Source organism: Typha latifolia, chromosome 12, assembly GCF_019914945.1.
Source record: "Typha latifolia isolate L0001 chromosome 12, TyphaL0001v2, whole genome shotgun sequence".
NCBI lineage: Eukaryota > Viridiplantae > Streptophyta > Magnoliopsida > Poales > Typhaceae > Typha > Typha latifolia.
Genome location: NC_133097.1, coordinates 1,754,535 through 1,781,236, shown reverse-complemented (window position 1 = coordinate 1,781,236; position 26,702 = coordinate 1,754,535). Strand labels below are relative to the sequence as shown.

The 26,702-nt window shown below is 41.3% G+C and overlaps 1 protein-coding gene across 1 annotated transcript; it reads right to left on the bottom strand.

Annotated features, from left to right (window-relative positions):
- Positions 1–11,473: 11,473 nt before the first annotated feature.
- LOC140798875 (enolase) lies at positions 11,474–17,776 on the bottom strand. The gene is made up of 17 exons (XM_073152962.1): positions 17,378–17,776; positions 17,121–17,184; positions 16,858–16,922; positions 15,579–15,626; positions 15,396–15,482; positions 15,197–15,277; positions 15,006–15,107; positions 14,826–14,906; positions 14,668–14,742; positions 13,131–13,193; positions 12,955–13,035; positions 12,578–12,772; positions 12,445–12,495; positions 12,264–12,352; positions 12,130–12,181; positions 11,916–11,972; positions 11,474–11,764 (listed from the first exon to the last, which is right to left on the bottom strand). The coding sequence occupies exons 1-17, from the start codon at positions 17,441–17,443 to the stop codon at positions 11,684–11,686; spliced, it is 1,338 nt and encodes a 445-aa protein (XP_073009063.1). The 5' UTR covers positions 17,444–17,776; the 3' UTR covers positions 11,474–11,683.
- Between the last annotated feature and the right edge of the window lie 8,926 nt (positions 17,777–26,702).

Sequence of the window (26,702 nt, the reverse complement as noted above, 5' to 3'; positions counted from 1 at the left end):
TTCATCTCGATCAGCAAGCTCCAAGTCAAGCTCAGTCCTATCCGTCGCCGCGAGTCTATCGTAGGCACGCAAGACAGGGGGGAGTGCGCCCATAAACCGCCTCCGATTTGGCTCGTTGGCGATTTGACATTCACGCACATACTTCTTCACGTCCGTCTTCATCCCGGTCAAGTACGCTTTTGGGCCAGCCGCTTGTAAGTACGTAATACCCCTTCATGACCTGCTATAGGAGTATCATGGAAGTGTGCCATCAATAGCCTCCGTAGCTCTTCGTTTCGGGGTACCTTGATTCGCCCGTGCTCTAGTACTAACCCATTGCGCTCCTCGTGCTCGGGGTTGCTTGAGGGGTTCGCTCTCAACTCCTCCATGAGTCGGACCAGATCACTATCCTCTCGCACCTCTTCGTAGATCTGAAAAGAAAGGAAAAGTGGGTGCCGAGAAAGAAGCGAGCTCCCTTTCTTTTGAAAGTTCAAGCGGCGGTTTACTTCCATCCAACAACACTCTCGACCATCTCTCCAAAAGGTCAATGTGAGGCTTATAAAATCAAAGGTCACGGGCCCCAAGCTCCGAAGCCATTGGGTCCCTAAAACAATATCGGCACCTTGCAAGGCCAATGGATAAAGATCCAATGTGAAAGTTTGGCCTTGCACCTTCAATTCTGCACCTCCACAAATAGAATCTGCTCGCAAGGTGGTGCCATCTCCAATCGTCACATCGAACCCTTCCGTGGGTTCCGACTCGAGCCCAATCTTCCTAAGGAGCCTCATGTCAATGAAGTTGTGGGTGGACCCGGTGTCAATCAAGATTCTCACTGTGGTCTTCTTGACTACTCCGTTCACCCGCAATGTCTTTGGCGCCGCCGTCCCCGAATAAGCGTGGAGGGAGATTTCAGCTATCACGTCCTCCACGTTTTGCTCCTCAACTTCTTCTCCTCGATGTCCAGCCACATCTGCGCTTTCAGCTGCAAGCTCATCCTCCGCTTCCTCCAATCCATCGATGAGCATCACCGATCCCATCGGTTTAGCACAACGATGCCCTGGTACAAACTTCTCATCACAACGGAAGCATAAGCCCTTGGCTCTTCTTTCTTCTACTTGGGCAGGTGTGAGTGCTCGCCCCGGACCTCTCGGTGCGTACTTCACATCTTGGGATGGCTTCAAGGGTGCTCGAGGAGGTATCAATGCCGTAGCAGCTCTTGGTACTCCGCTAGTGTTTCCTGCCGCTATGTTTGGTAGAGCTTGAGTGCGGCTTCCTTGGCTTGTCCAACTCGCTTCCGGTGTATCTTCATGGCTCTATGCTTGTCTTCCATAAGCACCGCATCTTGGAAGGCCTCCTTTAAGGTTCTAGGCCTTAAAGCCCTCACATCGGCTTGTATGTCACCCCGCAGCCCGGAGATGAAGGTCTTTGCGAAGTTGCCGATCCGTCCATGGTGGATGACATCGGCTACTAATCCTCTCAAATTCTTCTTGGTATGATCCAACCGTGGTCTTCTGAACCGTCTTTGAGAGGAGAGCATCAAAGTCTTCATAGCCCGATACTCCAAATCGCCGTGTGATATCGGCGCAAAATTCAGCCCAAGTTTCGATGGCCTCAATGGCATTGGCTGATCGAAACCAATGAAGCGCCGCATCCTCAAGGTGGAAGCTTGCAAGCGTCACCTTGTATTCTTCCGCCGTACCTTGGTATGCAAAGAATTGCTCCGCCCTATACAACCAATCAATTGGATCGCCACCTTTGAACTTGGGGAATTCGAGACGCACGACTTGTCCACGAATGCCGTTGTCTCGTTCCGGATCTTGCCCAACTCCTTGTCTAACCGGCGGAGGATGCACCATGAAGGGTTGATGATCCCTCCTTCGGTTTAGATCAACTCGCCGTGGTTCCGGATCGTATCGGCCCGCCCATGGATCTTGATCTCCAATGTGGTCTCCATGGTGATTCGCTCGTCGGATGGGTTCACCTGCAACTGGTCCTGGTGTAACCATCCTTGCTTGCCTCTGCCCATAGGGTGGTGGTAGTAGCGGCTCTTGTGGTTGCAAAGGCTGAACCGGTGAGGATTGATTCAAGGGGGTGGACTCGCGTCGTGGGGTCGATGGTGCCTTCCCGTTAGACATTGCTTCCCTTGGCGCCCGTAGTTCCCGCATCATCTCCATCATCATCTGGTGGTTGATGGCCATCTGCTCTGAAATAGACCCCAACATGAATAGAACGCTAGGCTCTTCCGTATTCCGATTAGATCGGATGGTTCCGCGGGTGGAAGTCCCCGCAATCGTCTCTTCCTCCTCTATTGGGAGAATCTCTTCTTCATCATCACGCCGTGCAGCCATGGATCTGGTGGTCGTCATTGGAAGCGCTTGTCCGAGGAACGGTGGCTCTGATACCAGCTTGATACGATCCTTCCTCGGCTATAGGCTCTGATACCAGCTTGATACGAACCCTCTTTTGGTGCTATGGCTCTGATACCAGATTGTTACGATCTTGCACGTATCTTTAAGATAAGATCCCGAAATATCCCGCCGTTGGATCACTGTGAAAGTTTGATATGTTGTAGGCCCGGAAAAGAGCTTTCCAACGGATCTAGTTTCAGGCGAATCGGAGTTGGGGATCTCGAGATATCGTTCGTTTAGTAGACGAACGTCAGGATACTCTGTTTTTGGATTCCATGGATGAAGGCACGAAATCCTGGGTAATGGTGGATTGTGGAGGGCCGGTGTTGATGGGGTGGCACCGGTGTAAAAGTGATGGTGGAAGGGTTATGGATGATGGAAAAGTTAGGGATAGCGATGGATAAATTGGAAGAAGGGGGAGGAGAGGGCCACTCCTAAGGGACTAGGGTGATTGGCGTCGAGGAGATTAGAAGCGGCGTCGCCGGGGAGATTGAGGGAACGGGAGCGAAGAAGATGAAGGAGGCAAGGCAAACTCAATTCTCAATATTCAATTCCTCATTTTGGTTGCCCTACACATACTTTTATAGGCTAACCAACAACTCAATCTTATCCTAAAACACAATCTTATCCTAAAACTCAATCTTATCCTAAAACACAATCTTATCCTAAAACTCAATCTTATCCTAAGGTAAATCCAAACTCGAGACGACGTCGGTGAAGTCCGAATCGTATCATCGATGAATAAGAAAAAGTTAATGACAGCTTGGTGGTGATGGTGGTTAAGGTGTAAATGAGCTGAGCTTGAGCGAGCTAGACCTAGGTGTATTGTGATGCATCCATCCATGGCTTAGGATGTGTGCTGATGTAACATGGGAGGGTTGTGCCATACGCCTCGCAATAACTAAATGATTATGAGAAGAACTACCCCACTCATGATTTGGAGTTGGTTGCTGTTGTTTTTGCCCTCAAGATTTGGCAACGCCATCTTTATGGAGAGTTGGAGCCACCTTGGCCATGCTCATTCCCTCCCTTGGGCCACAGAGTGTCGGCTAGTGGCCTTGGGTGGTCGTCGACGTCGATGGGACCTTTGTAGCATCCCCTTCAATGTTATCCCCTCTTTGTCTACGACAAACTAGCTACGGTTGGCGCCCGAAAGGAGTGCCCCCTCATAGGGACAATCTCAAGAGGGGAGGGGAAGGAGCCCCTCTCTTCCATGGCCTGAGCCCAACGCATTTGGGCTGCGATTATTGTCGGGTCAGGCTAGGATACTCCACCTATTCTTCTACTCTCTCTACCATCGTCGTAAACCCTTTCTACTATCTCTAACCTTCCACCACCATCATCCCTACTAGCATTACCCCATCATTGTTGGCCTACCACCACCATACTTTACCTAGGAATCCATGCCTCCACCCACGGATCCTAAATCTCGCTCAAACCTAAATCTTGCAATCTAACCTTTTGCCCTTCATATACTATTTTAAAGAGCTCCCAATCTAACCATTCGATCCGAGTGAAACTAGATTAATTGGAAAGATCTTTTCTAATGCTACAACATATCACAATTACAGAAGGATCCAAATGGCAAGATCCATAGAAACTCTCTCGAAAGCTCTATGCAAATTTCTGCCAAATCTTGCTGTGAGTCGGATCAACCCTTTTTAAGGAGAGATCCTATCACCACAGTGTGAAAACTCATGAGCCATCGCTCACAAACACTCTCATCTTGTGTCATCGGGTATTACTAGGTTTACATCATCCTATCTTTTCTCTCTCTAACTTAAATAAGCTAAAGGGTATGATTCTCGTTGATCAACAGTAAATCAGCTATCGCCCAGTGAAAATACTGCCTGATTGTCTATGATCAATAGACTAAGACCTCAAACATCGGCCATAATATATATAAGTATAATAATATCCTCCACCCCTAACCTTAGCTTCGGAGATGTCGGGTATTGTTGAGACATAGAAGTTACTCCCTTTATGGTCGTGCACACGTGCAAGTGGCATGATATTCTACTGCACAAATAAGCATAATAAAACATACATCATTATCATAGTTTACATGCTGTGATAAATAATCATGCCCAAGGATATACGCGTAACCTTGTTGAACAACAAATAAAATTAATATGTACTACTTGCATTACTAATAGTAAATAAAAGTATGCACGCATGCATGATTAAATTGCGATGATATCATACGATAAGACATTGCATTCTTTAAACTACTCCTAGATTATAGATGTTTTGCTTATCTAATATTGCTTTCTAGATAATTGATTATAATAGCACCACAGAATCATCCTTGCATGGTATGGAGTCCACCTTGATATGAAGATAATAAAACATCAGTGCCACATTCCTATCACTAAATAATTAAATAATTCTACTGATGTCTAATTAGGAATTCATTGTATTTAATAATTAGGTAGGGCTAGCAAGGCTATACCATGGCTTGACGCATTATTAAACGTAGTTAAAAATATTTTACCTCAAATTATTGCTCATATTGTTATTTTCAAATTTATAGTAAACCACAAGAGAATATTTAATTAGTTAGCTTCGATAAATAAGGCAAGTTGCTTGATACCATAATTCCTACACTAATTTGTATTAATCCTCCAACATGAGAAATTAATACAAATAGACCTAGACTACTAACTCTTTTATTAAGAAGATTTATAGTAAGTAATATAGCCAACAAAGCTATCCTCTATAATATATAATATAGCCAACAAAACTGTAAAAGTCCCGACCAATTGTAGTCCTAACCAATCCCACTATAACCTTCCCCACAGTAAGCCAAAGCTAGTCGAGGGAAAAACCCATTTGCTAGGGGCGACCAACAACAATGATCGACCTCGCCAAGATCGGTGGCCAGGGCAAGGGGATACTCGGCAGCTCTAGCCATGAGGGGCCAAATGTTGGGGCCCACACCAACTCCTCACAAAGAGGAAGCTAACCCGCTGGTCAAGTAGCCAAGCCGTTGACAACGATGGCCAAAAAATAGCTCAATAAGCCAACGGGGAGTGAGGCCTCTCTTAAGAGTGACGAGAGCCCACGAAGGGCAGCAACAGCGAGAGCTTCACAAGGTGAAGCTTTTAGGACCAACATGGTGGTGACTTGGGGTCATCGGCTTGCCAATCGATCAATGAGATTGAAAGAGGAAGAAGGAAGGAAAAAACAACACGGGGCTAAATTAAAATAAAAATTAACTTCACAAGATAGGAGAGGACTCACCAATGAGCATCTCCGCAGCGATGGCAATCTCCAGCGATTCTCCGATGGGGTGAGGAGCTAAAGGGGGAAACATCTACGGTGAGGGAGGAAAGGAAAGAAGGAAAAGAAAAAAAAAAGAAAGGAAAAGAAGAGGGAAGGGAACACATGCACTCATTTTTTATAGGATGTTACAACACTCCCACCAGAAAGAAAATTTCGTCCTCGAAAATAGAAGATAGCTCCCTGTTGGAGTAAAGTCAAGGATTGAGGAAACAATCTAAGAAAAGCTCATTACATGCTAACATCTTGCACCAAAACTCTAATAAGCTCATAAACATTAACACACTTATTAGAGAAAGTAAACTTTTTATGGCAAAAATTACATACACCACGAACTTAACTCTCTTCGCTCTAGATGACTACAAAGATCCACCTTAGATTTAAAACTCCTAAAAAAAGGACCTAAAACTAAAATTCACCCACAACTGTTCATTCTAATGTGTGCCTAGCTTGGTCGTGATCTAGATAGATTGTATATATCTCTTCAAGCTCCAAGTAATCCAATTATTTACAAACTTTGATTTCCACTTTCTAATTTGTTTCTATCTTATCAACATATCAATTTACTAACAACATGTCATTAATAATTTGAATCTTTTAAATAACTACCTACTAGCCATTTTACCAGCGAAAGATTCATACTAACTACCAATGAATTAACGAAAAAGGACACACACACTAACATTAAAATGATGCTCATGATAAAAGAACAACATAAAATGAATACTTAGCACAAAGAGTTTCTCTTCACTCAAGATTAAGACTTCCAAATATCATCATTTGCATCGTTTCCAAACTCTCATTCTTCCACATAATAATACTAAGTATTTTAGAAATTAGAAACCCAAATATATTAATTCTTTATTAACCTCTTCATGTCTACCACCATAAGCCAAAAGCCACACAAGAATTTATAAAGTAACTCTTTTCACCACAAACAAACCAGATATTCACTAGTAGCCAGATAACTCCCATATAACAAAACCTTTAAAAGAAAGATCACACTCCTAATATAGTTCCTCATTCACCCTATGACTATTTTATTAATTACACAAAATTGTACGAGTTTAAACACTCAGTCTAATCATGACTAGTCATCAGTCATCCACCAATAGAGATTTGAACATCACTAATCAATAATTTTTCTATTAATAATTATCGCAAGTGCCGAAATAATACCCACTTCACACTGCTCTAAATTATTAAATAACTCTATAATCATCAAATCAAGTACAGACGAAAGAATAGTCTACAACTTAAGCCAACCCCCACCCCCTTTGAATTAACCAAGGAGTAAGGCACTAGGACATTTGATTTCACCAAAGCTGATTCTACCCAATTCCTTTAAGCACATTAGTTATAAATTATCACCCATGTTGGTAGTTGGTAGTTGGTATTCCCTTATTTACTCAACATTCCTTCTCTCACAAGCAATAAATTTAGAAATCTAAGAATCCACTAAGTTTTATGGAAAATCTACAATAAAACTACATGAATCATACAACAAAATCTTCATCACTATTCAATTTATGACATCTATCACAAGAAATATATACCAAATATCACTATCCTTGCCTTAATGTAGTTATCAAATCAATTAGATGGTGATCTTGCATTAAATCATTAAGCAGAATAATATTCATAGCTAGGAATAACTAAGTTTCATTAGATGATGCTCCAACTAATATGTAGTATGGGCTCATTGTCCAAGATAACCCCGATGTAATTCTAGTGTTGCAGGAATACGTAACATGCGTAGACGCTGCATGGCGCAGTTCTTATTTTGGTGGGGCTGATGTTTTGATGGCTCACTATTCTAATGAGCCTATTTTGAGAAAAGCACTAATTTTGGAACAGTGCTCCAATGCCTTATACGGGGAGGCATTTGTGGCCCTAGCTAGGTTAAAGCTTCTCCTCTTGAAGTTCTTGGACAAGATTTGCTAGATCTTTTGTGATTCAACTATAGTGATAAAGGCTATTAATGACAAGCTTGATGAGATCCCTTCATCAATTAGGCCAATAATTTTGGAATGTACTAGGTGGGTATCCTCTCATCTTTCTTGTAAGATATGTGACACGAGTAGGTCTAACAACTCCAACGCACATACTCTAGCCAATCTAGCAATTCAAGATTGTATTTGCAATAAAAAAATTATAGATTGTCTACATAGTAGTACTAGCAAAAGAAATTAATTCATAATAATCTTATAGAAAGATATAGTAGAAGTCTTCATAAAACAAATGTTGACAATTTCTTAATGTACAAACTTTCTTTACGATTTCTCATTGCAACAATTTTCTTTTCCACGGTCTTCTCTTTTCCTATTGTCATTGATCATTTTTATTCTACAGCCATTCTCTATCTCACAACTGGAAACGAGAAGTTTATCCTTATTAATATGTGACCCACCAAATTTCTTTTCTCAACTTTCTTTAACCCATTGATAACTTTAGTCTTGATTTAATATGGCAACACGTGGTGGAAAGAGAAAGAGTTGTGATATTTGGTTAAGATTCCACTTTATAATTATCTCTAGTAAGCTTTCTCGATAACTCTAGTTACTCATTATTGTCCTTCAAGAGTTATAAAACTAATTAAAACAGTAATTTTAACATAAAAATGTAGCAAATATGCAAAACTAATGAGATATAAATGAGTAAAATATGAATATATCACATAATAGGGGTATACATTTTGAAAGCGATGAGGTATCGGAGGGAGAGGAAGGGGGCGAGGCGATCACAAGTTTGAGCAACATATTCAAAAAAAGAGGGGGGGGCAAAAACTGTTAATTAAAATGGCCTCATATGATTTAATAATATAGAGAAATATAAAGAGATACATGAATGCATAGTCAATAAAAATATTAATATCAGTGCCTAAGTCTCTCACCTAGCTTGTCTACACTACAAAACCTTACACTCAAACACCCCATTAAGCATTAAGAAGAAAGATCCTAAGAATATTATGAAACAATCGGCAACTATACAAAGATTTATTTTTTTATTATTATTTAAGTGCTCGTATGATCTGAAGAAATGGCGACCCAAGAAGTTATTATGAAACATCAAGAACCAGTCTAGCAACAAAGAAACAAAGATCTAGATAGAGATGGTTACTAGAGGGGATATGAATACTTCTTATTTTCATTGGATTGCAAATGGGAGGAAATATAATATATGCTCTATGTTCATTGATGGGGATCACGTGATAGACATTACAAGAATTAAATATCATATTACTAAATATTACAATAAACTTTTTGGTGAAGTTAATCAATAGAGGTTGAAAATGATTGCTCAGGTTTGGAAACTTATAAGCTAAGAGAAGATGAGAATGGGTAAACCTTTCACTGAGACTGAGGTCTTACAAGTCATGAGTGAAATGTTAGAGAATAAGGCCCCTGAACTAAATAGCTTTAGCATGAAATTTTACCATGAGTTCTGGGAGTTGATTAAAAATAATTTTATGAGAATTTTTAAGGACCTATATGATGGTAAAGAGGGTTTGCATGGACTAAACTATGTCATAATGGCCCTAATCTCTAAGAAGAATGGAGCTGAGAAAATTAAAGAATATATGCTCATTAACCTATTAAACTATAGTTATAAGATTAGCACCAAAGTGTCGACTTTAAAACTTTGTCTCGTGATAGGAGATATGATTGAAGAGTATCAAAGTGTTTTTATTAAACAGAGGTATATTTTAGACAATATGACTTGTGCACATGAGATTATTTTTGGGATAAAAAAGTCAAAGAAATGCTTGTTGCTAAAGCTAGATCTTGAAAAGGCCTATGATAAAGTGAGATGGGACTTGGGACTTGTTTTGCTAGATGTGTTAAAATAGAGGGGTTTTCTTAAAACTAGATAGGTTGGGTGATGTAGGCTATCATAACTAGGTGCTTAGCTATCATGCTTATTGGGGAGTTAGGAGAATACTTTAAATGCAGGAAGGGCCTAAGATAGGGGGATCCACTATCCCTCTATTTATTTGCTTTGATTGCTGATGGGTTGCACAAGATGATTGAGCAATGCAAAAAAGATAGTTTGCTAAGCGGTTTGAGAAATAACGTAAAGGATAAGGGAGTTATAAATTTGCAATATGCTGATGATATATTGATCTTATTAAAAACTGATGAGCATAACGTGGGGGTTTTGAAATTTATTCTTTACTATTTTGAAGTTGTGTCAAACCTAAAAATTAATTTCAATAAAAGTTCTCTAGTGCGTTTGGGGAGAAGGCAAGGTATGGAGAAGTTTGCAAACTTACTAAACTGCAAAGTTGAAAAGCTGCCTATAAGGTACTTAAGACTCCCTCTTCATGATAGTAAGTTAAAAGAATGTGACTAGATGCCAATCATTAATAAGATCAAAAGGCTTGCCGGCTGGAAAGCAAAGTTACTCTCCTTAGGGGAGAGTAGTGCTAAGCTCCATTTCTCTCTATTATGTCTTTTTTTTAATATGTCGATGTGGGTTAAGATGAGAATTGTAAAACTGAGAAGAAATTTCCAGTGAAGAGGTACCAAGGAAACAAGAAAAAAAATGCTCTAATTCATTGGTAAAATATTTGTAAGAGAAAAGACCTTGGAAGAATGGGTATTCTGGACTTAACTGATATGAATAATGTAAAGATATTATAAAAGGACTAAAACATAGTTCTTTCATATTAACAACTCTATTAGAATTTCGCCCTTTTGGAGTACTTCAAATAAGTAAAAATTTTCAAACTGGTTCAGAATGGGAGATTTAGAAGGATGAAAAAGTTAGATTTTGTATAGGGAGTGTACTATGGTGACCAACTTTCCAAGTCTTTTTGATATTGTTTGGAATGAAAATGTTACTCTCAAAAAGGTGTAGAGTGGGACCGGTTGGAATTTAAAATATTGAAAAAACTTAACTAAGCAGCATTTGTGTTACTATTTCAATATCAAAGATGGATTAAGTGGAGGAGCAACGAAATTTACATAGTTAAATCTCTATATAGATTTTTGGGATCATTTCTCATTCCTTACCAAAAATTTGGAGTTAAAAATTACGTTGAAGGTGCAGGCTTTGCTGTGTCTAATGTGAGACAACCTTAAGAAAAAAGAGTGGAGTGGTAATATATAGCTTGTCTTTTAATTCAAAGGAGGAATCCGTGAATCATTTATTTGTGAAATGTAAATATATGAAACAAATTTTAAGCAAGATTAAAAAAAGCACTGGGGCTAGCCAGTAGACCATAACATGCAAAAAAATTGGTTTGATTCTATGACATCCAATAATAAAGAGATGAATAAATTGTTTGCTATTTGGGCTGCAGCGCTGATCTGGAGTGTGCCTAAAAAAAAGTAATATTTTTACAGGTAAATCTAAATCTTGAGAAAATATCCAATACAAGTAACTACTTTATTCCTTTGCTGGGAGCGGCAAAGAAAGTAAAAAAGATGGCTCAACAAGTGGAAGTCGAGAATCGGCACTAATTGGAGTCAATCAGTCTCCATTTTTTTCTTGGATACTCGTCCATTTGGACTGTTTCTCACTGTTGTTTTTAAGAAGTTGTAGTCCGTAATGTGTGAAGTCTGCTGCTGAGTAACCTTTGTTTTGGGTTTTCGTTCCGTTGGTGTCCCCTAGTTTTGGTGCTGGTTTTTGTTTGATGTATGATGGCCTTTTAGGGGAATATGCAGGTTTCTCTGTTAGGACTGTAAGTTCATAAGTTCTAATTGTATGGAACGCAATCAATGTACTTAGAAACTGGATCTTAAACACCCAATCGCTGAACCAGTGACTGCCGTTCAAGTTAGAAAATTTTCGACAAAAACTTTTACCATCAAGAGCTTAATAGTTCTATAACCAGTTCACAGTTGTACGACAACAAAACGCACCTCGAGATAGTAGCACTCAATTGTTTTTGCTGGCCTAACAGCAAGAGGCACTAGAGTTTATTGACGCTCGTAAGAAAAACAAAGTCCAGGGCACAACTCAACAAAATTTACGCAGCTAATGACTTTCCTGATCCTCAACTCCCTCCTCTAGTAAGGCTCTACTGGCGCCCTGAACTTAGCTCCTGCATAGACAGCTGCTGAACCCAGCTCCTCCTCGATCCTAAGCAGCTGCATCGATACCAAAATTAAATAAAACTTCTTAAGAAACCCTTTCCATTTATTACAAAGTGTCTGATGACTAAACAAGGTTAAGAGATTTAGATGGAAATAAAATTATCGAGGAACAGCTTTTTACTACCATAAAGGTAAGAAAGCTTGCCTGGTTATATTTGGCAAGGCGTTCAGATCGGCAAGGTGCTCCAGTTTTGATCTGGCCCTGTTTCACGAACAAACATGGAGAATTAGCTGGATAGGTCTTTAGATACAGTTTAGAAGCTCCTCAAAGGTAAAAAAAGATCTCATTTGTACAATATATTCCGAGCCCCCACAGAATGCTGAATAAACTGGGAGATGCAAGAAGAATAGAAACTCACCGTGGCCAAACCAACAGAAAGGTCAGCAATAAATGTGTCCTCTGTCTCACCACTAAAACAACAGCAAAGACCAATTAACATTGCCAAAAGTGGAGGAAAAAGAGAGAAGAATGATAGACAAAATCCTGCCCTACCTCCGATGACTGGCCATCACACCCCATCCAGCATGCTTGGACATTTTCACAGCTTCTATACTCTCAGTCACAGATCCTATTTGGTTAACCTATACCACCATGAATAAGAGTTTGATTATAATGCAATATTCAAGTGATCATAATTAGAAATAATAAATTGAAGAAAGATATGGTATTGTACCTTTAACAGAAGGGCATTACATGTCTTCTCCTTTATCGCCTTTGCAACCCTCTGCAGGGGTAAAATTAAAGGAAACCATTAAATTCTGCTAAGAGGGACAAGAGGCAGAAAACATCCAGTCCTTTGTATATACCGTTGGGTTGGTGACAAGAAGATCATCTCCAACAATCTGCACCTGCTCTCCAATCTCTTGCGTCATCTTTGCATAGTGGGTCCAATCATCCTGATCAAATGGGTCTTCTATTGATACAATGGGATACTCAGAAACAAAGGACTTGTATACATTTTTTAGACTATCTCCAGATATCTTCTGAGAGCCATCATTGTTCTGCAATATAAGTAGATAAAGAGAATCAACATGTAAAGTAATGACAGGAAATAGGAAACAAACTGGATTCTAGCATAAAAACAGTGCCCAAATATATCATGAAAGAGCACAAACACAACTCACTGTAGACAAGTGAATCAAGTCAACAACCCAAATAACAAAAGCAACAGAATCAGACTGACCTCCTCTTTGAAGTTGAGATCATAAGTCTGATCCTTCTCATTGTAGAATTCTGAAGCAGCAACATCCATTCCAATCACAACCTGGCGCAGCCGAAAAGGAAAAGAAAAATAAATCTCCTCGAGCCTTATGTTTCTCTAAAAGTGTCAATATAAGTAGATATGTGGATGAAACATACTTTGCCAGTGTATCCAGCTTTTGCAATAGCTGTCTTCAAAAGCTCAAGACCCTCCTTGTTCTCCTGCAGTTTCAGAAAAGGCAAACAAATGACATCAAATTAACCTTTTGTAAAGCAAATAACAAGACAATAATTACAATTCACAAATCAAGCACACATGGTGCAGCCCCTGAAAAATAAATTCACAAGGCATCTGAGAAGGCATCATCATACAAACATAATGGTACTGTAAAAAGGTTCATATGTCAGCCAGTTTTGCTTTCTAAATGCATTATTATAATCCTCCTAAATCTCCCCACCAATAAAAATGATTGGTGTTTGGTGAGGGTGAAAGTGAAACACCTTGAATACTTAGGTAGAGGATGCCAAACTAACATTAACCTTATGGACATTGGTGTCAACTCCTGGCTAAAGAAAAACCATTTCAACAATCTGTCCTGTAAATGATAGTCTAGACACTAATTTACAAAATGAAGACTAATATGATCTAGTAGCAGCGCTCCAAATACTCTTCTAATATTGAAATAATGCAAATTAAGAGAAAGGTGGTCTTAATTTGGGATGTCTTACTGCAACAACAGGAAACCATGAATTCCATCTGTCATTGTGTCGGCTATGTGGGATCCTTTTCCTCCATTCAAATCTATTTAATGTAAGATCATTTTTAAAAATGAGTGCTAATGTATCTTTTCATATTACTTCCTCCTATTTTTGTCTCTCTCCCTCTCAAATGCGTCTTCTATCTCAATAAAATTGTCTCCTTAATGGTGCATTTTGTGGCACCATCTTAATCAATTCTCACATCCTTCTCAAGTCATTTTGGTTCTCTCTCCCTCTCAAGAAATCTTCTATTTTTCAATTAAATTGCATCTCTTTAATGGTGCATTTTGTGGTACCATCTTAATCAATTCCCACATAGCTTATCCTCTATAAATGAGAACCCTAATTTGTTCCAGATGCACTCATTTCAAATCCTATCAATTATAGTGATATCACTTATCCATATCTACATCCTAACAACTGCACTCTACCAGCTTGATATTTCATGGCCTATAAATCACAAAATATTTATTTTCTGGTTTAAATGCAGTCAGAACAAGCACATGCCACACAACTAATCTCTGTAAGGAATATCTTTAACTTTCTGTGTGAACACTGAAATATTTTTGGTACAAAATTACAATGTTTGTGAAGACAGCTATAAACTATTCCTGGACCTTTTACACTGTGGAACTACTTTTTTCTTTGTTTGGTGCAAAACCTATAAGCTTGGAACTCTGGAGGTGGCATACACAGACCTAAAAGTAAACAGGAGTCATGCAATTGGGAAAATCACTATTTCACTGTATATTATCTGCAGTTCTAGCTTTGAACAATCCAAACTATTATAGTCATTATAATGCAAGAACAAGATCAAAGATATTCCCAAAGATAAACGCTACCCTAAGAGACACATTAAGGGGGTGAACAGACAAATGCATGTGCATGAATATTTATCAACAACATTTTTTAGCTAAAAGTTTGATTAGCACCAGACCTGAATATTGGGTGCAAAACCACCTTCATCTCCGACATTAGTAGCATCTTGTCCATACTTCTTCTTGATAACAGCCTGTACAAAATAATAAGGACATAACATTAAAAATCTAGAACTAAATATAGAGAATAACAAGTACAATTTGTCAAAGGTTCTACCTTCAAGTTATGGTACACTTCGACACCCATTTTCATGGCTTCCTTGAAGGAGGAAGCTCCTACAGGAAGGATCATGAATTCCTAGAAAATACAAGAGGTAAAATAAGAATACTTCTATGAATGTTTATTTAACAGCTAGAGGGCATATAAAATTGCTGAATAGATGACTAGGATCATTGCCTGCATAGCCAGCTTGTTTCCGGCATGTGATCCACCATTGATGACATTGAATGCAGGTACAGGTAAAACTAGTTTCTTGTTTCCAGAAAGGTTCGCAATGTGCTGCAAGATGGTTTTGACAAACAGAAGGAGACTGTTAGCTGCATATAACATCTAATATGTATATAGCAAATAAATCCATCTATATAAACCTGGTAAAGTGGAATCTTTTTGACAAGAGCTCCTGCTTTGCAAACAGCAAGTGACACAGCCAGTATAGCATTAGCGCCAAGCTGGAGTACACGTTCCAAGAAAAAAGATCAAAGCATGAAGAGATGAGCAACTTCTAATGAAGAGTAAAGTTTTAAACAATGTATTATACAGCAAAACAAAGGTATAGAATATCTAAACCTTTTGTTTGCACCAGCCCCACTCATTGGAGGTCCCATCAAGCTGCTGAACCATGAAGTTATCAATCTGAGTCTGCTCAGTTGGATCCTGCAAATAAAAGCACCATATTACAAGTACAAATAATAAATAGTTTTGCACTACACTGGATATCTTAGGACACATGAAAATAAAAGCACCACATACCTTCCCAATCAATGCTGGTCCAATGATAGCATTCACGTTTTGAACAGCCTAAACCAAGAATAGCCAGAATATAATTACATAATAAAAGAAAAAAGAACTGCAAAACCTAAAGGCCTACAGGCGAAGGAAATGATAGGACATGAAAATGCACACAAAATGAATGCAACAACTATAAGTGCATATATGACATAAAAGAGACCCAAGTACATGTGTCCTGACTAAAAATAAAAGCATAAGATGCCAGGTAAAGTAATATTGCAAAGAAAGACCATCAAACAATAATAAGGTATTAATCAAGTATGGCTGAGAACTAAAGTGCGAACTAATACATACAAGAACCTTTCTACAGATTTATTTCCCTCAACACTACAGTACACAATAACAATATCTTCAGAAGCTAAAGGTCAGACAGACATGTCAAACTCACCTCCAGAAGTTCAACAGTAGACATTTTTATATCATTCTTAAATTGCAAATATTATTCATTTACTTTTTCCAGAATTATGGAGAGAAAAGATCATATGGTCACTGCAGTTATTTTATTCAACAAGATATTTTGATAATACAAACAGCTCAGGTACTCTAAATTTCTATTCTTACAGATGATCTTTTGTCTATGTGGAATTTTTTTCTCACTTAGTACAAAATATATAAAAAAAGCCATGTATTGTTAGAAATTTATAATCACATTACAACATCATCCAGAAGTTACAATTAACCACTAGAAGTTGTTACACATACAACTTAAGTCTGGAGAAGAATATTTAAAAGAAAAGTGTCAGTATGTCTAGTTAATAATGGCTGCCAATAACAAGAAAACCACAATGGGATGCACCCGATTATTGACTAAGAATTAATTATTGAAGTGAAGCCAAAGTAACAAATAAAATTTACGAAATACATTAATGCTAACTAGTAACGCAAAAGGACAAAGCCATTTAATGGCCCGAGCGGTTAAGTAACTGGTTAAACTCTTTCCTATCATAATTATTTAGAAATAATCTAAAAATTGTTTTTTGGTTGCTAATACTTGTAGGATCTTAGACAGGTAGTGAAAGAAAGCCAGGAGTAATAAATGTGAAACAAAATTTATCTCCCAGCAGGCACTGAACCATCACATTGAGCATTGGATGTTCCACATAAAACCATCAAATCAGCTATTGTTACGACTGAAGTACAGGAGAAAACTAAGCATAACTAACACGCAATTGAAAAATTAAGATTCAAAACACTTCCAAGAGAAAGAGAAAAAAAAAAATCAAACGCACATGATACTAACCTTGAGAACACCCTTCCCAAGATAATCAGATCCTCCATCTCTTAACTCCAGAGCTTCATATATACCTAATCGAGTAATCGACAGTGATAAAGGTGAAAACTTAGTAAATCGCAATACATCTTCCACTTATCCCGCTTTAGATACTAGAAAACAACCCGTTTTTTAGACTAAAATCGAACGGAAACATCATTATTCTACAACCCGAATTATCAAACAGCCGGAATGGAATACCTTACAAAAGCATTCACGTTAGTATAAACTACCTGTTGATGCTCCACTAGGAACCGCAGCCCTCGCAAAGGACCCATCCGAGAGACAAACATCCACCTGGAAAACCACATCAGACGGTAAACAAACTACTTCTCGAAAACCTAATCTCCGCTTCAAAACTCCCAACAATTTCCTAATCAGTTAACGAAACCTAGACCAAAAACCTACGATCGGACAACGCAAACACAAGATTCGAATCCAAAATCTAGAGAAAAGATCACGGATGGAAAAGGAAATCGATCTCGAATACCTCCACAGTGGGGTTTCCCCGGCTGTCAAAGATCTGCCTCGCCTTGACGGATTGGATCGTCGCCATCTTCGCAGGGAGAGGAATCGGTAGATCGAGAGATCGTAATCTGCAGATGGAAATCGGTTTTCGCAGTGCAAGCGAGAAAGGTAGGTCAGGGAGAGGAGTGATTTATAAAGGAGAACGATGAGGCCAGTCGACCCTCGACCCACAGGAAAAAGAATCGTAGCCGTTGATGTTATGGAGAGTTCACGGATTTGGCACCAGGTGGACTGTTCAATGAGAGAGTAATAGAAGGGGGGGCTCTCTGTTCTGGTCTCAGGTCTCAGGTCTCAGGTCTCCGCATCGCGGAATCTGGAAGGGTATATTCGGGAGGAGGAGCACAGGTGGCCGATCTCGAGCGATCATTTATAAAGCAGTGGTACGGGATTTGTTTTGCATCGTTGCACGTGCCACGTGGGCTACTAAGGATGATGGAACCTTCTCGTTTTAAGCGGTGTGCTAAAACCATATCCAGTTGAAAAAAGCAATCAATAGTTTTTCAGTTTAGCAACTTTTTCACTAAGCAATTTATACATAAATTAACAAGGTGGTATCCGAATTAGTCTTAAGCTAGTTCGATGTAGAATTTTTTTCCCCTCTAGAGGGATCTCTCTCTAATCTCCTCCTTTCTTTGGAGAATGAGTTTTCCTCGGGGTTCAACCCTGATCAATGAATTGGGTCCCCTTGGAAAGGTGGTGCATTGACTTTTGTGACTTATGGGTGCAATTTCATGAGCTGCTACTGGAATATTTATCCACCTCAATGGCTCAGAATTCGGTATCTCGTGTGTGGAGGGTGGCATCTAGTGAAGGGTTGAATGCCAAAATTCATAAGGGCAAGAGTTACCATTGATATATCTAAACCCTTAGCTCGATTTTCTAATAATTGGGGACTCTATTGTTACGATAGACTGCCATGTTGTTGCCACTTCTGCACCCGCATTGGACATGAGCTCTTAGAGTGTATAATAAGCTCTGATACTATTTTGATGGGTTCTTATACCAAAAATAGGATACGCAACGATTTTTTTAAAATTTGAATGTATTACAAGATTAAGTCAATACAATCGTGGAAAAATATTCGTCAGATATTTTCTAATAGTTAGAAAATTACGAAACTAATTGGGTTAGATTCCTAACTTCCTGATCTATAACTTTTATTTATGCCCTTCGCAGATTCGAACTATAGCATGAAAGAAAATACGGAATAATGTGGGTGATGGTGGTGGTGACGGATGGAGTGGATGTTAGGATTTTAGATGGTTATTGAGATAAAGGTGGATAGTGGATATAATAAAGGGAAGTAAACGAAGAGAACGAAGTGATCGAAATCCAAAAGAAGAGGGATGGCTGGATAGTCGAGGAAGATTAGACGTCAGAAGAAACATTGTCAACTATAGAGGTGGAAGGATGGCAAAGAGAGAGGAGGGAGGAGGGAGAAGTCTAGAGAAGATAGAAGGCAAGAAATTAATAATCCAATAGTATAATGAAGTTGGCTACCATCCATCCACATATTTATAAAGGCTAGCCAACAAGTCTTAAAATAATATGTAATCCTAATGATAGAGAATTCATGTCGATCGCGTTCGAACGCGCCCGATCGCACCCAAAAGCTCCATCTCTGTATGTGCGAATGCGGTGTAGGCGTTCGAACACTAGCGTTCGAACTCGCCCGATCGCGTTCGAACACACAATATGCGTTATTTGTATTTGCGAACATGATGCAGGCGTTCGAATGCAACCCCTCCTGCGTTCGAACGCGATCTACAGGAATTTTATTTTAATGAAAATAAACACCTAATACAATAAGAAAAGATCCTAACTAAGTGTATCATGTTACGATCCTTCCTCGGCTATAGGCTCTGATACCAGATTGATACGAACCCTCTTTTGGTGCTATGGCTCTGATACCAGATTGATACGAACTCTCTTTTGGTGCTATGGCTCTGATACCAGATTGTTACGATCTTGCACGGAACTTTGAGATCAGATCCCGAAATATCCTACCGTTGGATCGCTGTGAAATTTTGATATGATGTAGGCCCGGAAAAGAGCTTTCCAACGGATCTAGTTTGAGGCGAATCGGAGTTGGGGATCTCGAGATATCGTTCGTTTAGTGGACGAACGTCAGGATACTCTATTTTTGGATTCCGTGGATGAAGGCACGAAATCCTGGGTAATGGTGGATTGTGGAGGGCCGGTGTTGATGGGGTGGCACCGGTGTAAAAGTGATGGTGGAAGGGTTATGGATGATGGAAAAGTTAGGGATAGCGATGGATAAATTGGAAGAAGGGGGAGAAGAGGGTCACTCCTAAGGGACTAGGGTGATTGGCCTGTCGAGGGAGATTAGAAGCGGCGTCGCCGGGGAGATTGAGGGAACGAGAGCGAAGAAGATGAAGGAGGCAAGGCAAACTCAATTCTCAATATTCAATAATAATTTTGGTTGCCCTACACATACTTTTATAGGCTAACCAAAACTCAATCTTATCCTAAAACACAATCTTATCCTAAAACTCAATCTTATCCTAAAACTCAATCTTATCCTAAGGTAAATCCAAACTCGAGACGACGTCGGTGAAGTCCGAATCGTATCAATCCACCACGCTTCCGCAACCTTGTCCTCAAGGTTTGAAATTTGGGAAGCGATCCATGATGTCTGTCTCTAGCTCCCATGTAGACTCGTCGGTAGGTTTGCCCGGCCACTCAATCAGCACTTCGCCCTCTAATCTGGATCCTTGGCGTCTTCTCCTACGACTTAGGACTCGAACCGGCTCATTGGAGCCATCTTCCTCCATTGGTTCGGGTAAGGTCGAACCCACTACATGGTTAGGCCCGATCTGGGCCTTCATCCCAGTCCAAGTACAGTTTTGGGCCAGCCGCTTGTAAGTACGTAATACCCCTTCATGACCTGCTATAGGAGTATCATGGAAGTGTGCCATCAATAGCCTCCGTAGCTCTTCGTTTCGGGGTACCTTGATTCGCCCGTGCTCTAGTACTAACCCATTGCGCTCCTCGTGCTCGGGGTTGCTTGAGGGGTTCGCTCTCAACTCCTCCATGAGTCGGACCAGATCACTATCCTCTCGCACCGGCTCTTCGTAGATCTGAAAAGAAAGGAAAAGTGGGTGCCGAGAAAGAAGCGAGCTCCCTTTCTTTTGAAAGTTCAAGCGGCGGTTTACTTCCATCCAACAACACTCTCGACCATCTCTCCAAAAGGTCAATGTGAGGCTTATAAAATCAAGGTCACGGGCCCCAAGCTCCGAAGCCATTGGGTCCCTAAAACAATATTGGCACCTTGCAAGGCCAATGGATAAAGATCCAATGTGAAAGTTTGGCCTTGCACCTTCAATTCTGCACCTCCACAAATAGAATCTCGCTCGCAAGGTGGTGCCATCTCCAATCGTCACATCGAACCCTTCCGTGGGTTCCGACTCGAGCCCAATCTTCCTAAGGAGCCTCATGTCAATGAAGTTGTGGGTGGACCCGGTGTCAATCAAGATTCTCACCGTGGTCTTCTTGACTACTCCGTTCACCCGCAATGTCTTTGGCGCCGCCGTCCCCGAATAGGCGTGGAGGGAGATTTCAGCTATAACGTCCTCCACGTTTTGCTCCTCAACTTCTTCTCATCGATGTCCAGCCACATCTGCGCTTTCAGCTGCAAGCTCATCCTCCGCTTCCTCCAATCCATCGATGAGCATCACCGATCCCATCGGTTTAGCACAACGATGCCCTGGTACAAACTTCTCATCACAACGGAAGCATAAGCCCTTGGCTCTTCTTTCTTCTACTTGGGCAGGTGTGAGTGCTCGCCCGGACCTCTAGGTGCGTACTTCACATCTTGGGATGGCTTCAAGGGTGCTCGAGGAGGTATCAATGCAAAGCAGCTCTTGGTACTCCGCTAGTGTTTCCCGCCGCTATGTTTGGTAGAGCTTGATTGCGGCTTCCTTGGCTTGTCCAACTCTGCTTCCAGTGTATCTTCATAGCTCTATGCTTGTCTTCCATAAGCACCGCATCTTGGAAGGCCTCCTTTAAGGTTCTAGGCCTTAAAGCCCTCACATCGGCTTGTATGTCACCCCGCAGCCCGGAGATGAAGGTGCCGCGAGTTGCTTCGATCCGTCCATGGTGGATGACATCGGCTACTAATCCTCTCAAATTCTTCTTGGTATGACCCAACCGTGGTCTTCTGAACCGTCTTTGAGAGGAGAGCATCAAAGTCTTCATAGCCCAATACTCCAAATCGCCGTGTGATATCGGCGCAAAATTCAGCCCAAGTTTCGATGGCCTCAATGGCATTGGCTGATCGAAACCAATGAAGCGCCGCATCCTCAAGGTGGAAGCTTGCAAGCGTCACCTTGTATTCTTCCGCCGTACCTTGGTATGCAAAGAATTGCTCCGCCCTATACAACCAATCAATTGGATCGCCACCTTTGAACTTGGGGAATTCGAGACGCACGACTTGTCCACGAATGCCGTTGTCTCGTTCCGGATCATGCCCAACTCCTTGTCTAACCGGCGGAGGATGCACCATGAAGGGTTGATGATCCCTCCTTCGGTTTAGATCAACTCGCCGTGGTTCCGGATCGTATCGGCCCGCCCATGGATCTTGATCTCCAATGTGGTCTCCATGGTGATTCGCTCGTCGGATGGGTTCACCCGCAACCGGTCCTGGTGTAACCATCCTTGCTTGCCTCTCGCCCATAGGGTGGTGGTAGCAGCGGCTCTTGTGGTTGCAAAGGCTGAACCGGTGAGGATTGATTCAAGGGGGTGGACTCGCGTCGTGGGGTCGATGGTGCCTTCCCGTTAGACATTGCTTCCTTGGCGCCCGTAGTTCCCGCATCATCTCCATCATCATCTGGTGGTTGATGGCCATCTGCTCTGAAATAGACCCCAACATGGATAGAACGCTAGGCTCTTCCGTATTCCGATTAGATCGGATGGTTCCGCGGGTGGAAGTCCCCGCAATCGTCTCTTCCTCCTCTATTGGGAGAATCTCTTCTTCATCATCACGCCGTGCAGCCATGGATCTGGTGGTCGTCATTGGAAGCGCTTGTCCGAGGAACGGTGGCTCTGATACCAGATTGTTACGATCCTTCCTCGGCTATAGGCTCTGATACCAGATTGATACGAACCCTCTTTTGGTGCTATGGCTCTGATACCAGATTGATACGAACCCTCTTTTGGTGCTATGGCTCTGATACCAGATTGGTACGATCTTGCACGGAACTTTGAGATCAGATCCCGAAATATCCTACCGTTGGATCGCTGTGAAATTTTGATATGATGTAGGCCCGGAAAAGAGCTTTCCAACGGATCTAGTTTGAGGCGAATCGGAGTTGGGGATCTCGAGATATCGTTCGTTTAGTGGACGAACGTCAGGATACTCTGTTTTTGGATTCCGTGGATGAAGGCACGAAATCCTGGGTAATGGTGGATTGTGGAGGGCCGGTGTTGATGGGGTGGCACCGGTGTAAAAGTGATGGTGGAAGGGTTATGGATGATGGAAAAGTTAGGGATAGCGATGGATAAATTGGAAGAAGGGGGAGAAGAGGGCCACTCCTAAGGGACTAGGGTGATTGGCCTGTCGAGGGAGATTAGAAGCGGCGTCGCCGGGGAGATTGAGGGAACGAGAGCGAAGAAGATGAAGGAGGCAAGGCAAACTCAATTCTCAATATTCAATAATAATTTTGGTTGCCCTACACATACTTTTATAGGCTAACCAAAACTCAATCTTATCCTAAAACACAATCTTATCCTAAAACTCAATCTTATCCTAAAACTCAATCTTATCCTAAGGTAAATCCAAACTCGAGACGACGTCGGTGAAGTCCGAATCGTATCATATCAACCCACCACGCTTCCCCTACCTTGCTCTCAAGGTGAAAAGTAAGGGAAATACTCTAAAATGTTAGTCTCCAACTCCCATGTCGCCTCATCAGATGACTTGCCAAGCCACTCAACTAAAATCTCCATCTCCAATGTGGTACCATATCATCGTCGGCGTCTAGCAAGTACACGAATTGGCTCTACTATCTTTATCTCCTCCAATAGCTCCGGTAGAACTGATCTAATAATTTTATGATCTCCAATGCGCTCCTTCAGTAATGAAACATGGAAGATAGATGCACTCTCGACCCCTCCAACAGCTCCAAACGATATGCAACCGAACTAATATGCTCCAACACCCGAAACGGACCAAAGTAGCAATGTGCTAACTTTTGGTTACGCATCGGGCGTAAGGTCACCTGTCGATACAATTGCACCCTCACAAACACCCAACTGTAAATGTCGAACTCTTGTTCCCTATGGCTACGATCATAAACATGTTTCATGCGATTTTGAGCAAGTTTAAGATGAGCATGCAACCTCCTCAATGTGGCGTCTCTATCCATCAATGCTAAGTCCACCTCCGTCCGGTCTACAGATGCCATTGGATCGTAAGCGCATAATATCGGAGCCGTACATCCATACACCACCTCAAATGGAGTCATGCCAATACTGCTATGGTAGGCGGTGTTATAAGACCACTCCGCCCACGGTAAAAATTCCAACCATCGTCTCGACATCTCTCCAACAAAGCATCTCAAGTACTGCTGATACGATCACACCTCTGGCTATGGAACTCTGATACCAGCTTGGTATGATCTCCTTTTTAGGTGAAGGGTCGATCTCTTCCGATTCTCAGATCTGGACTGATCTTGCACGGAACTTCAAAATAAGATCTCGAAATATGCCGCCGTTGGATCGATGTGAAATTTTGATATGTTGTAACCCTAGAAAAGAGCTTTCCAATAAATTAAGTTTCAGGCGAATCTGAGTTGGGGATCTCGAGATATCGTCCGTTTAGTGGACAAACGTTAGGATGCTCTATTTTGGATCCGTGGATGGAGGCACGAGATCCTAGGTAATAGTGGTTGAAGGTGGACCGGCATTAATGTGGTGGCACCGGTGAAAAGTGATGGTGGAAGGGTTGTGGTTGATGGAAAGGTTAGGGCAAGTGTTGGATAGATTGGAAGAAGGGGGAGGAGAGGGCCACCCCTAAGGGATTAAGAGAACGGGAGCGAAGAAGACGAAGGAGGCAAGGCAAAACTTTATCTCAATAATCAATAATAATTTTGGTTGCCATACACACCCTTTTATAGGCTAACCAACAACTCAAATTAACCCTAAAACACAATTTTCGCCGACCGCGTTCGAACTCGCCCGACCGCGTTCGAACTCGCCCGACCGCGTTCGAACGCACCGAATTAGCTCTTCTGGATTTGCGAACGCGATGCAGGCGTTCGAACACAGGAGCGAACGCGCCTGTCGGTATTTGCGAACGCGATGCAGGTGTTCGAACACTATCTTCACCCACGTTCACAACCCTGTTCACAAACCGCGTTCGAACGCGACTTACAGAAAACTTATTTTAATGGAAATTAAACACTAAAACATGAAACAAAAACACTTCTAAAGTGAATCCATGCTCGAGACAACGTCGGTGAAGTCCGAATTATATCAACTGCTCAATGTCTCGATTGACCACCTCATTTTGGTCGTCCGTTTGTGAATGGTAGGCTGAACTGAAGCTCAATTGAGTCTCCTGCAATCTAAAAAACTCTGTCCAAAAGTCGCTCATAAATACACAATCACAATCAAAGACAATCATATGTGGCATGCCGTGTAATCGAGCAACATTTCTAACAAAAATTGGAGATGGAGATTTTAGTTGAGTGGTTTGGCAAGTCATCTAATGAGGCGACATGAGAGTTAGAGACTAACATTTTGGAGCGTTTTCTTGACTTTTCACCTTAAGGGCAAGGTGGGGGAAGCGTGATGGGCTGATACACTTAGTTAGAATCTTTTCTTATTGAATTAGTTTTTATTTTCATTAAAATAAAATTCATGTAGGTTGCATTCGAACGCAAGAGGACCGCGTTCGAACGCCCTTGCGAACGCCTGCATCAGGTTCGCAAATATAGAGAACGCATATTGTGCGTTTGAATGCGGTCGGGCGAGTTCGAATGCCCATGTTCGAACACTTGCACCGCGTTCGCACGGACAGAGATGGAGCTTTTGGGTGCGTTCGAATGCGGTCAAGCATGTTCGAACGCGATCGACGGGAATCCTCTAGAATTAGGGTTACATATTATTTTAGGACTTAATGGCTAGCCTTTATAAATATGTGGATGGTAGCTAACTTTATTATGCAATTGGATTATTAATTTCTTGCCTCCTATCATCTCTAGACTTCTCCCTCCTCCCTCTTTACCATCATTCCACCTCTATAGTTGACAAGGTTTCTTCTAACTTCTAATCTCCCTCGACTATCGAGTCATCCATCTTCTTTGGGATCTCGACACTTCCTTCCCTTTGTCTATTTCCCTTAATCATATCCACTATCCATCATCTCCATAACCATCCAAAACCCTAGCATCCTCTCCACCCTCACGTTATTCCATATTTTTGTCCCTTCTACAATTTGAGTCTGCGAAGAGCATAAATACTAAAGTTGTAGATCAAGAAGTTGTGGATCTAACTCAATTAGTTTTGTAATTTTCTAACTATGGGAGAATATCTAACGAATATTTTCCCATGATTGCACGGATTGATTCCTATAATATATTCAGATCTTGAAGGAATCGTAGTGTACCCTATCTTTGGTTCCAAAGCTTATCAATTTGGTATTAGAGCTTATCAAGTAGTATTAGAGCTTATCGATTAGTATTAGATCTTATCGATTGGTATTAGAGTTTATCAATTAGTATCAGAGCTTATCGATTGGTATTAGAGCTTATCAAGTGATATCAGAGCAGGCGAACCTCAAACCTCCATTAATGGTTGAAACAAGGAAGATAACATCAATAAGGAGACCTATGGAGAGCACACCGATAAGGGAGGACTCAATGCATGATGATCCTAACTATGAGGCCGATTCCTTTGGAGCGACCATAGTAGGACCGAGTCAACTAACGTCCATAAGTTCGAATATGGATGAACTTAGGGGCATATTCCAAACATTGTTGCATAGAGTTGACAACATGCAAAAGATCACAATGAATTCAAGGAATATGTCATGAATCGATTGGGTTCGTGATCTCCTTAACGATGAACAAAATTTCAAGAAGGACCAGTGGTGGGATCTCATCGAACCAATACCCCACAGGTCCAAGTGCGTCATATGAGTGTTAATGATCCCCTCTTACCTATGCCTTCACATCATCCCCCACCTCCGTTACAAAACCCAAGATTGGCGGTGGTGGAACCCAAGAGGCGTGCGAAACCGGTGCGCTTCGTCGATGAGGAGGATT